Consider the following 13,246-nt stretch of genomic DNA (forward strand, 5'->3'; position numbering starts at 1 on the left):
TACCTCGTTGGGAGATCCTGTTCCACGAAAGAGTTATATCCTTGGTCCTGAGATATGCAGTCTTCTCATATCAGGGGAAAACTCATTCATTCACTCATTTGTCATTCCACAAACATCTATGGAATGTCTCCTATGGGCCAGGCACTGTGTTAGGTGCTGTGAGGATATCAGGATGAGATTGACTAAGGTCTTTCCCTCATGAAGTCCCCAGGTCATTAAAGGAGATAAGACACACACAAAAATGAACATAATTCTGGGTGGACATGAAGAACGGCTGAGCATTCCAGACAGAAAAAAATGGCCTGAGAAAAGATCTAGTTTGTAAACCCACTATACTTGGGACTGGGAAGAGCCTAGTTTGGCTTACAGAGAATAGGGGGAACAAAGGAATACAGAATGTAGTTCCTGGTAGGGAAAACGCTCCTGGTGTCAGACCTGATTCCTTAAGATATGCAGATGTACAAGCCAGAAATAGGTCCCAAGAAGACCTAATGGTCAATAACAATAGTTAAATGTGGATAAATTAAAACCCCCAGGAATGACACGAACTTGGGAATTGCCAAACCTAGGGCACAACATGATGAGGTCGGAAGTTCAGCTGAAAGCCTGGCATAGGCTGCAGATCGAATGCATTTTGTGGACAGAAGTGGAATGCAACTCAGAGGTGGGTTGTGGAGGCTGGAAAGGATGTCAGGGGTTGGAGTGGACAGTAAAGGGCATTCTGAGCAGAGAGAATTGCCTTAAGAAAGGTGAGGTGGAGGGAAGCAGAAGGTATGCCTGGGGTGGAGGAGTCCACTGGTTTCACCAGATCAAAGGGGTCCTGCTCTAACTTTCCCCACTCTGGACAAGTGGACAGATCAGTGAGCTGAAAGGGAGCCCAGGTTTTGGAGGCAGATATCCCTGGGTTTGATTGAACTCCAGTTTGGTTATTTACTCTGTACCTCCCTCGGCCTCAGTTTCTTCATCTGCAAAAGGGCCTTAACAAGGCTTCCCTTGTTGGGGGTGCTGTGAGGACCACAGGGTCTTAGAGCTTTGGGCACAAGTCATAGTGATGTGTCCGGAATTGGTGGGTTCTTGGTCTCACTGACTTCAAGAATGAAGCCGCGGACCCTCGCGGTGAGTGTTACAGCTCTTAAGGTGGCGCATCTGGAGTTTGTTCCTTCTGATGTTCGGATGTGTTCGGAGTGTCTTCCTTCTGGTGGGTTCGTGGTCTCGCTGGCTCAGGAGTGAAGCTGCAGACCTTCGCGGTGAGTGTTACAGCTCTTAAGGCAGCGCGTCTGGAGTTGTTCGTTCCTCCTGGTGGGCTCGTGGTCTCGTTGGCTTCAGGAGTGAAGCTGCAGATCTTCGTGGTGAGTGTTACAGCTCATAAAAGCAGTGTGGACCTAAAGAGTGAGCAGTAGCAAGATTTATTGCAAAGAGCGAAAGAACAAAGCTTCCACAGTGTGGAACGGGGACCCCAGTGGGTTGCCAGTGCTGGCTTGGGCTGCCTGCTTTTATTCTCTTATCTGGCCCCACCCACATCCTGCTGATTGGTACAGCCCAGTGGCCTGTTTTGACAGGGCGCTGATTGGTGCATTTACAATCCCTGAGCTAGATACAAAGGTTCTCTACTTCCCCACCAGATTAGTCAGATACAGAGTTTCAACACACAGGTTCCCCAAGGCCCCACCAGAGCAGCTAGATACAGAGTGTCGATTGGTGCATTCACAAACCTTGAGCTAAACACAGGGTGCTGGATTGGTGTGTTTACAATCCTTGAGCTAGATACAGAGTGCTGATTGGTGTGTTTACAATCCCTGAGCTAGACATAAAGGTTCTCCAAGGCCCCACCAGAGCAGCTAGATACAGTGTGTCGACTGGTGCACTCACAAACCCTGAGCTAGACACAGAGTGCTGACTGGTGTGTTTACAAACCTTGAGCTAGATACAGAGTGCCAATTGGTGTGTTTACAATCCCTGAGCTAGACATAAAGGTTCTTCAAGGCCCCACCAGACTTTGGAGCCCAGCTGGCTTCACCCAGTGGATCCCGCGCGGGGGCTGCAGGTGGAGCTGCCTGCCAGTCCCGCACCATGCGCTCGCACTCCTCAGCCCTTGGGTGGTCGATGGGACTGGGCGCCGTGGAGCAGGGGGCGGCACTCGTCGGGGAGGCTCGGGCTGCACAGGAATCCACGGAGGTGGGGGAAGGCTCAGGCATGGCGGGCTGCAGTCCCGAGGCCTGCCCCGCGGGAAGGCAGCTAAGGCCCCGCGAGAAATTGAGCAGAGCGCCGGTGGGCTGGCACTGCTGGGGGATCCAGTACCCCCTCCGCAGCCGCTGGCCCGGTTGCTAAGTCCCTCATTGCCCGGGGCCAGCAGGGCTGGCCGGCTGCTCCGGGTGCGGGGCCCGTCAAGCTCACGCCCACCTGAAACTCCAGATGGCCTGCAAGCGCCGCACGCAACCCCGGTTCCCGCTGGCGCCTTTCCCTCCACACCTCCCTGCAAGCTGAGGGAGTGGGCTCTGGCCTTGGCCAGCCCAGAAAGGGGCTCCCACAGTGCAGCGGTGGGCTGAAGGGCTCCTCAAGTGCCACCAAAATGGTAGCCCAGGCAGAGGAGGCGCCGAGAGCGAGCGAGGGCTGTGAGGACTGCCAGCACGCTGTCACCTCTCAGTGAGTCTCTCTCAAGCTGCCTCACCTTCTGCTCCGAAGCCCCAGGTTAGCTTCCTCCTCAAATCACAGGAACAAATGTAGGCACAATCTGGGTAAAAGAGAGAGGTGGTACCTTCTGGCAGGCTTTTGTAGGCATGAGGAAACTTCCCAGAAGCCCCTGCAAGTCACTTGCTCATTTCTGAACCACTCATGACCAAGAGGGCGGGACTTCCCTTACACCAATCAGGTCGGCCCCTGGAGCTGAGAGGCAGAGCCTGTTTCTGGAGGCCCCTGGGAGCGGGAATCCCTGCACCCAATCCTGCAAGAAGAGGGAGTAGGCACCCACTCGTTAGGCAGCCTGAAGTGCCTGTTCTGAAGGCAGTTTGCAAAATGCCGGCACATACTAGGTTATCAGTTCGTGGGAACTCACCCTGTGGGGATTGGGCAGATTGCCACGCCGGGTCTGGAGTGCTGGTGGCTACAGACGGGCAAGCTCAAGGTGCCTTTCCTTAATATTATCTAAGGTCATTAAACCTCTAAATAAAAGGGAGGGCAGAAAATGGAGATTCTGAGACAATCCAAGCAGCTCAGAGTGATTGGTATCAAAATCATAATGTCTATAAAGTCCCTTTAAATCCATATTGCATTTGACTTTTTTTAAAAACCTGTAACGCTTCTCCCTATTCTCCAAGGCATAACAACATAGCTCTTTTTATTTAGTTCTCACAACCACGTTAGACTCTTTTGGGGGAAATTACAGAGTCTGTCCTGTTACCTCTTCTGTGCCATCTGGAAGGTCTTTGCACCTGGTGCCATAGTGATTGTGACCCTGGTAGGGATCAGTCTAGCTGGGTAGAAATCAGCCCCCGCACTTTATAGTTGTTGCACTTGGGCAAGCTAGTCTCTCTGTGCCTCTTCTTTCATCTAGAAAAATAATAGTACCTAGCACTTCAGGTTGGTATGTGATTAAAACAGTTTCATTTTCTCTGACAGAGTGGCCTGTTTAAGATAAGGAGAATTTTTGAATCTGGGTAGATTGGATTCTTGCCACTTCCTGCTATCTCATCAAAGAGCCAAACATAGAACAGGGAGGGCTATGTGAAGTGAAGGAATGTGCACTTCATCAAAAGCATGCATTCTGTAATTTAAAGAAATTATAGTATGATTATTCTATCATAGCAACAAGATATAAATAGATATTAATAAGTAAAATCAGGTTAGTTGCTGAAAAAATACCATTCATAATAAGGTTGCATTATATAAATGTTTGCAGATGTAAATGTCCTTTAATGCCCATGGGACTTGAATTGCTGCATTTGGCATGGAAAATTGCCAGCTCTGCTACTACTAGTGGTGTGATTTCAGGCAACATTGTTTACCTCTCTGAGCCTCAATTTCATTGGCCATAAAATGAGACTAACTTTTTTCTTGTATTAAAGGACCACATGAGATAATGTATGTAAAAAGACTGAAAACTGGAAAGTACAATAGTTTTTTAGGTATTTAATCATTGTTGTAATTAATAGCCACAGTGAAAATATATTCAAGGACAATGTAAAGATTTGAGCTTACAGTTTCAAATACCAACCTTAAGAATGATCCAGAAATACTAAACTCATGTGTTTTTTTGTTTTTTAAACTATGACTTCTATAAGTTGGAGACATTTGCTTTTTGAGACATTGTCTTTTTTATTATATAATCTTTAGTCCTCATGGCATCCTCTTTAGAGACCAAACAGCAATTAGTGAACTGTTTCAGACAGAAATCTGGATGGTCCAAGATCCTGGATTAAGATAGCTCTCTTTATGAATGCATTTTCAGAGTAAACAGGAAAAGTGTATTAAACCAAGCACTTCATTGTGGATAAGGAAAATCGATATCCTGTGGGTTGGACTGTTTTCAGTCTTACTACAAAAATGGATGCACTATTTATACCTGTTTTCTCCAGTCATGGCTATTAGCTCTTCACTTCAAGTTCACTCACTCAGCCACTACGGTGGAGAGCCAGTTATTGTAGGTTAAAAGCAACTAATGTTAGACCCCTGCTGGCCTGGTCTGGCACTGCACGGGGGAACACAATCTCCAATTCTTATTAGTGGGGAAATTGGCTTACAAAAGCAGAGCTGAGACGCCAAGGATTTGGTTTTGCCTCCCTTGATATCTAGGTGCCAATATGGGAGCAAGAAGAAAAGTGGGATTTGCCTTACAATGGAGAAGTTCTTGAGGAGGAACTGGGGATTATAATCTCCCTTCAGGGCGGTTGGGACTTGGATCAGCCTGCTCCACAAGCTCCCTCTTCATTGCTAACAGCTTGTAGGCTAGCACTGAGCTTTTCCATGTGTTCACACTCATTGTTCGTTGCACTCTCCAACCTCTAGGGGGCGCAGAGGCGTTTGCCTCAGCTTTTTTTTTTTTTTTGAGACAGTATCACTCTGTCCCCCAGGCTGGAGGGGGCAGTGGCGCGATCTCAGCTCACTGCAACCTCCTCCTCCCGGGTTCACGCGATTCTCATGCTTCCACCTACCGAGTAGCTGGGATTACAGGCGTAAACCACCATGCCCAGCTAATTTTTGTATTTTTAGTGGAGACAGGGTTTCACCATGTTGGCCAGGCTGGTCTCCAACCCCTGGCCTCAAGTGATTCACCCACCTCAGCCTCCCAAAGTGTTGGAATTATAGGCGTGAGCCACCACGCCTGGACTTCAGCTTTTTTCATTTTGTTGCTCCAAGACAAGGAGCTGGGACTAGGAAGGGTCAAGGGCACGATGGAGCACTCAATGATACACGTGATGTGGCTGCTGCAATAGGAGTTGTCGTCTGTGGGTATAAAAAGCAACCAGAATTACAATGCTTTTCCTTCTTGTGGTCTGTACTTTCTCCTCTTCTCTCGTGAAACTGGAATGAAATGGGGCCCAGGGAAAATGAAGCACAGAACAAGCGAAGGATAGCAAGAAGGGCCCAAACAAAACAAGAGCCTCAAAGGGGCAAAGTTTTTGTTTTGGGGAAAGGGATCTTGGTTAATGCTCCTGTTTGGTAGAAATCAGACATAGCAGGAATGAGGTTAGGGAGTGGTAAACTGGTAAGGGGCTTGGCTTCACTTCCAACTCAGTGTTTTTGGTTAACATGAATAGGTAAACCCTAAAGGATTGGGATTGGGGAATCATAAGAGATGGGAAAAATTCCACTTTTCTTTGCATGAACATGGCCTAGCAGGTGACCTTTTCTTCTCACAGTAGAGAGCTCTAAGGAAGGTTATCAAAGTCCAAAACTTAGGGTTTTAACTCATTTGACCTACCCTACTGGCCCTATGACTTGAAGGTCACTGTCGTGAGATGGGGTTATACTGGGAACCAGGGTATTGTTCAACAGTGTTCCTTGATCTCCTCCTTATTAGGGCTTGTGCCTCTTCAGAGTTTGGCTGGAGTGACATAAATCCACTCTTCCCAGTTAAAGAAAAGTCATCCTGATTAGCTTCCCAGAGAATGTTCCGTGATTGCAGGAAGGAAAGTTGTGATTGCCAATCTGAACTTGGAGGCCTCAGTGATTTTCGGAAGCACTGTTGGCTGGGCTGAGTCAGCAGAGACAAACCCACCCTTGATTTTCTGGAGAGTGTTCTTCTACAAGGACAGATCCTCAGACACTTAGCCCGTCCCCTGTTGATGAATATTGATGTCATTACCACATTTTTGCCCTTAAAAGCAATGCTACATGATCATTCTTATGCAAAAAGCTTTGTACCTGTCATATTTCTTTCAGGGAGATTTATAAAAATGGGGTTGGATACCACCAAATTTCCTATTCAATAACCTGTTTTATTACTACACCAATCAAGTTACGATAATGATGCTAATATTGATAACTATTTTATTTCTTGATAACTTACTATTTGCCAGGTACTGTTTTAAGCACTTTTCACCCATTATCTTATTTGATCCTCTCATCAACCCAGTGTGGCAAGTTCTATTTTGGAGATGAGGAAATGGAGGCAAAGGGCATATAAGTTACTGGTTTAAAGTGACTTAGTAAATGCCAGACCCAGGCATTCTGATCTAGAAGTCCATGCTCCCATTATTTCACTCAAAGACAACTTACCTCTATTTCAAGAATAGAGAGCTTGGGCAAAAGGCAGCCACTGGGCTTAGTGAAGTTGGCCATTTCACCTGAGAAAGGAAGACAACTGGAAACATTTAACTGCAAATGTTTTTATTGGAAAATTTGAGCCTTCATTAATAAATCTTTGATGTTGATATAAAAACCCAAGTTCAAGGTCACAAAAGGCTTTCACTTCAGCTGTACCTATGCAACCTCCTTTTAAAATGCATAATTCAATCAACACAGTTCTACTTAACCTCTGCCAAACAACTGGTTGAACTGATTTTTTTTCCAGTTAAATTAACTGGTTGTCTTGGTGGTTTTGTCATGTTAGGCTGAGTATCGTGAAGTGAGATGGTGGGTTGATCCAATTCAAGGCCATACTTTGGTTGTGCATTCCTAAAAACAAAGTCACCTGATAGGTGTGAAACATCACAGTGAGAACTGGGAGCCAATCAGGCAATAGCTTTTTCCAGGCATGTTGTTGTCCATGAGCTCTTCTAGATGAAGCTCCTTTATTCCTGGGAGAGGAGTAGAGGAAGCTGAGGAAAGGGATGAGGAAGAGACAGGAAAGAGAGCTGTCCCAGTAAGTGGGGATATTTATTCTTTATCATCGCTAAATGCTCTTGTTACCTTCTGGTGGGTCTAATAATCTCCTAAGAAAATACCACTCTTGTGTCTCTTCTTACTTGGAAGTTCATGAACTCTGTACGAGACAGCCGATGACCACATGGGGAGTGTTGTGATCTGGGTGTCACGCATACTTTCTAGATGAGGAGTGGGCTCCTCACTAAATCACCAGCCTGATCACCACACACACAACATATGACCAGTTTGTTGGAGGAGGGGGTTGCGGTGCTGCAAAAACCTCACTAATGAGATGGACAAAACTGCACTTCCAAGAACTCCTTTCAGGGAGATAATTGTATGGGATTGGAAGAAATAATTTGAAAGCCATTTGGAAGTGGGTAGGGTGAGACCCCAAAAAGGTTAGGCTGGAATAACAGATGCTCCCTAAATGGTCTTCTAAAAAGAGGGCCTGGGCTTTTATTTCTGTGAGTGTGTTAAGCAGGTGGGGACACAGACTCCAGCTCCCTACCCCACACCTGCCTCCATCTTCTCTAAATAAATGTTGACCTAATATCTAAACAATAGCAGTTTGGAGGGGTGCCAAGTCATTATTCTTCCTGATATGCCCATATTTCCCTCTGGTGTTGCACACACACGCCTACTCTTACTACACCTCCCACCCCCATGTTGCTGCCTGTCACACACTGATAGCCCCACAAGGCACCTGACGGTTCCTCTGACGCCTCAGGCTAACATATCAGGGAAGGCATTTGAGAATGTTTCATGGTGAACACTGTTAAGAGGCCAGATACAAACTGCCACCTTTAGTGGCCTTCCACCTCAGTTTCCCAGTCACCATTCGTCTGAGTCAAGAGGCTTCCCATGCACAAGGCTTACTGGGCACCTGAATACCCTGGTGCTCAGTATATCGATGCGGTAGAGATCTTAATCAAGCAGGTCAGTGCTGTTTTATTCTTTACCATCACTCAAGAGTATGACAATAGTGAGCCTGGAATGTAACCTGGAAAAGAGAACCAGGAGAGAGAGAGGAAAGAAGAAAGAGAGGAAGAGAGAGAGAATCATAGCTTGTCAGAGCTGCACCCCATGTTACCGACGGCACCACACTGACAAAGAAGCTTGTACTGTGCTGAACATTAATGTCTGTGCAAGTCCTGAGACAGAGAATTGCAGCCTATCAAACTCTTTCCTTTAGAATCAAGGGAGAAACCTTGGGGTGTCTCCTAGAATGTTCTAATGTGGGCTCTTGAGTCACTAAACAGACATTCTCTTCTGGGATGCAGTGGTCAAATATGGACAAGAACTCAGGTTTCCCAATAGCCAGGTGACCTTAAGCAAATCCTTGAATCTCTTTGGGCCTTTGTTCTCTCAACAGTTAACTCAGGAAGAGTTAGATTCATCTCTAAATCAGTGTTTCCTAAATGTTAAACAGAACTGCCAGAAAACTAGAAAATTGTTACATGAAAGCTCTACAGTACACGTGAACATATTAAAAGCTCCCAGAAATTCTACAGGGAAGAAACCTATTTAACTTTGTTTAGCCCACTGTTTTGCTTCCCAGTTTATTTGACTGTGGTACATTTTTTTTTTTCGTGGTGTATTAGTCCGTTCTTTCACTGCTATAAAGAAACACCTGAGACTGCATAATTTATAAAGAGGTTTAGTTGGCTCACAGTTCTGCAGGCTGCACAGGAAGCATGATGCTGGCATCGGCTCAGCTTCTAGGGAGGCTTCAGGAAACTTACAATCATGGTGGAAGACAAAGGGGGAGTGAGCACTTTACATGGCCAGAGCAGAAGGAAGGTGGTGGGGAGGTGCCACATATTTTTAAACAACCAGATCTCACAAGAACTCACTATCATGACAACAAAGGGTGGATGTTGTTAAATCATGAGAAACCTCCCCCATGATCCAATCTTCCCACCAGGCCCCACCTCCAGCACTGGGGATTACATTTCAACATGAGATCTGGGTGGGGACACAGAGGCAAACCATATCGCATGGCTTGTGCACATTTGGAGCAGTACTAGTCTCCACAAAGTCTACATATGGATTCAGTTTTCCTTGTATAGCTTCCACACACATGCATACACACCCACGGACACACACAAATGCTAACACACACGGAGAGAAAAAAGATGACTTGGGACTCTTAGAGGAACAATTTTCCTGCTGTCACTGTCCCTTTTTACTTTGCTAAGATCTTACAGTGTTAGAGGTGGAAGAGAAAAGAGAGATCCTCCAATGTCTCTGACCCTACCCATCATTTTAGGCGCATGTAGAGAGAGAACATGATGTGCCAAATGCCGCACGACTTGTCAGTGGCAGAGCAGGGATGGGAGTGAGGCTTCTCAACTCTCTTCCCTCTTTTCATGGGAAAAGAAGGTGCCTTTTGGTGGTGCCACCTGCTTTGGACACTCATTCTGGGGTAGATGTAGCTAAAGGTATCTTTCAGTTTTCTGCATCAAGATATAATATCTGGAGTACCTCTGGATATGGACATTATCAAGATGTCAGTTTAAGTCCATAAATTTGAACATCTACTCTGTCAGGCAACTTTGTCATCATTAGTAATACAGCAGCAAACGACTAATACAACCTTCAAAGAGTTACAGACATCAACCTTATGAACAAGTAAATACATACGGTAATTTGAGGTACTTACCGTTGATATGAAAAAGTACATGGGGATGTGGTACAGAGGGCTATGAAGCAGCCGTGGGGAGCATCTAGAGGGAGCAGAGCAGCTCAGTGAGGGGCAACATGAAGGTGTCTCCATCTACTGAATCTCTAACAGGACTCCAGCACAACAGTCACAAGCTACCATTTCTAAGTGCTTACTATGTGTCAGGCACTGTACCAAGCCCTGTAGACCATCTGCTCATTTAATTGTTCAGAGTTAGTAAAGGACAAAGCCAGTACTAAAACCAAGTCTGTATGCTTCTAAAACCTAGTATCAAGAGCAAGCTTGTCCCATTTTCCAAAGACAGAAGACGGCACATTGCTCTTTTTTGTGAAGACGCAACACTAGGGTCAAATGGTTCATAATGTTAACAGTTTCCTCCCAGCAATTTAGTCTAAATTTTACTTTTCACTCCATTCCATTACTCTTAGGTCTACCCTCTAGAGACCCTTCTCTTCCCCAATTACACACACAAAATCAATTACATTGTATTATCTGATGCCAGTTGTATTTATACTGTAGAAGGCAGAAAAGTGTTTTTATGAGTGGAGATTGTTTTTCCATTCTGTTCCTTCCCAGGGGGGATCTAAATACTCTTTTTGAAGTTAGACATTGTGTGTGGTTTTGGAGCTGAGTTGGGAAGAGGATGGATACGCACCACACCTTATTTATTTTCTCTTCTGTGGAAGGGTCTCAGCTGTTTTTTTTTTTCTCCCAAATTCAATTTCTTACTCTTGAAGAATGACCCAAGCTGAGAAATTTCCCAAACATCCGAAATCTGAGAATTTGTGCCTGGAATCCATGAGGCTCATGGTTTCCAGATGGAAAGGCCGGAAGAATAGGAGGCGGAGGAGTGGAGGCAGGGTGGAGGGCATAAAAGGGAGGGGGAGCCTGAACTTTGGATCACTTCTGACTGCCCTGTGAACTAGGCCAGGTCTCTTATTTGCTCTGCAAGTCTGCCATTTGACAATGGGCCAGGCCTGAAGATAGCAGTTTTGCAGGTCCTCATGAGGCTGTTTCAGTGATCATTAGAAGTAAGTCATTGTGAAATTGTCTTTTTCTGAAGGCAGTGACTGAAAGCAAACAAGCCCATGACTTGGCTATTCAGAGGCGCATAAACACTCCAGATGGATTTTCTCATTGTCCCAGAAATGGCAAAAGACAGACCATTCTAGGAATCCTGGCTTCTTTATACCACTTAAACATATGCAATGGCGGATGCCCCAGTGACCTAATTCTTCCACGTCTTGTCCTCGTAATAGAGGTAAGAGAAAGAGATTAACAGGCAAGCTTGTTTTGAGTACATAACAGTCAAGTATAATTTGGCCACAAGTGGGCTAGGTATACTCTCAGAGGAATGCCTTTATTTGATCAGACAGGTCAGAATCTTCCAGGGAAAATATTAATTTGGGGAAAATAGATCAGAACCTACTTGTTATCAAATGGGAAACTGGCTTGAGTGTTGAAAACTACCCATTTTTATTGTTATCAGTGGTTTGTCATCCTCCCCACCTGAAACTACCCTACTGACACTCCCTATTGCCACTACTATCACCAAGTCAAAGAGCAATCTTGTTCCTCTATCATAGTTCTTCCTACTTAGAAGTTGAATTTCATACTAGGATATAGCCATCCAACTGGGTCTAAAAGGTCTCATAATGTGTGGAGAGAAACCAAATACAGAAAAGTTACTTCCAATTAACACCTCTAATCTCCAGATGTCCTAATAAAAACAGTGAGGCATCAAATGGCCACCCTCAAGCCGGAGAACCATACTTGGACTCAATGTTTTTAAGAGCCAGGGAAAGTAGCTAACCTCCTCTTAATTTGATCTCTTGGCCTGGGACAACATATAAATGTTTAACTACACTCTGGCTTAGGGAGGAAAGCAAGCAGAGGTGAACATATCCTGTAGTGGCATGGCTTCAGCAGAGCATTTGTCTCACCCTGAAATATGAAGGAGCAATGCCTGCCTCCTCAAGCTGAGCAGTGCCCAGAATTTATGAACTTCAAGTATGATGCGAATCTGGGGTCCGAGCCAGGCATTATCATTGGCAAAGGTGGACAATTTCCCTCTCCCTCCCTCCTCGTTTTCCTACTGCTGATTGTACTGTTCAGAAGTGAATCATGATTTAATCCTCTCTGCTGTTAAGAGTATTACAAAATGCTGGTTACAACGAAGTCACAAAAGTATTTACATAAAAGAAAAAAAGACGGACAGAGAATGTTATAGCAAGTGACAAAACTCATCATTACCACCAGCAAAAAGATAGGTATGGAAAAATCCTTGCCTGGGTACCAAATGGGATGCAGCTGATTTAGACCATCTCTATATATAATCAACGTGGCACATGTTTTTACACTCATGCAGTGTTGAAAGCAGTGCATCATGGGAGAAAAGATAGTTCTAGTCACATGCGTCTGGGTTTTTAAATCTTAGCGTCATCAGATCAGTGCCAGGTTACCCCAGAGTGCTCAATAATCCATGAGAAATGAATCCTATCTTTGTTCCAGGGCTTAGTGTAGGCATTACACCATTATTAGATGCAAGCAATTCTTTGATTGATGGCTCCAACATGGATTAAGGTCAAAAGTGGCCCTGGAGACCAAATTCCCTAGTGAGGAACTGCCACGTAACTTTATGGGTCTTTTGCTTCTGAATTATTTCTTCTAGAAACCACCAACCACAAGCTTTTCATGCTGGTATTATATCTACATAACGTTTATTCTTCTTACAGCAAAGAGCTGGAGAAATACAAGTGAGAATCTGTTATTACAGGTTAAATTGTGTTACACTCAACTTGTGCTGAGGGTCCAGTTTCTTTTTATTATGCTCCAATTTTGTTGAATGACTATTGCCTAAAATAAAAGGGCAATCGACAGGGGCTTAGAAATAACAGGGATGCTTAAGTGACTTTTATGGTAGCAGTATTTGTTGTAACAGAATTTGATCTGTATTCTAGTTATTAGTTTTATTCATCACATTGGAAAGTTGGCACCTCCACTGTTCATGCCATTATATGCAAAGCACTGTAGCATGAAAGTCACTTACAAAGCTGTGAAAAAAACTCTCTGAACACCAGAGGCTCATGAAACAATAAAAGTCAGCTGGGGGATATACACTGTTTGATATAGCTAAATATTCTGGATGGTCAAAGGTTTATTCCTTTTAATTCCTAAAAGCTTTTTTTTTAACCCTTGGGATGTAAATATTTCTAAAATGTTTGATATACACATTTTTGCCTTCTAAGCATAGTTTTT

The 13,246-nt window shown here is 44.7% G+C and overlaps 1 protein-coding gene across 1 annotated transcript in view; it reads right to left on the minus strand.

Moving 5' to 3' along the window:
• Positions 1–320: 320 nt before the first annotated feature.
• TRIM44 (tripartite motif containing 44) overlaps positions 321–13,246 on the minus strand; it is a 162,898-nt gene continuing 149,972 nt past the window's right edge. Inside the window, exon 5 of the mRNA XM_054523782.2 lies at positions 321–1,382. Within this exon, the coding sequence (XP_054379757.1) occupies positions 1,364–1,382 (19 nt within the window). The 3' untranslated portion in view covers positions 321–1,363. The remainder of the gene's footprint in view (positions 1,383–13,246) is intronic.

Source organism: Pongo abelii, chromosome 9, assembly GCF_028885655.2.
Source record: "Pongo abelii isolate AG06213 chromosome 9, NHGRI_mPonAbe1-v2.0_pri, whole genome shotgun sequence".
In the NCBI taxonomy this organism is placed as follows: domain Eukaryota; kingdom Metazoa; phylum Chordata; class Mammalia; order Primates; family Hominidae; genus Pongo; species Pongo abelii.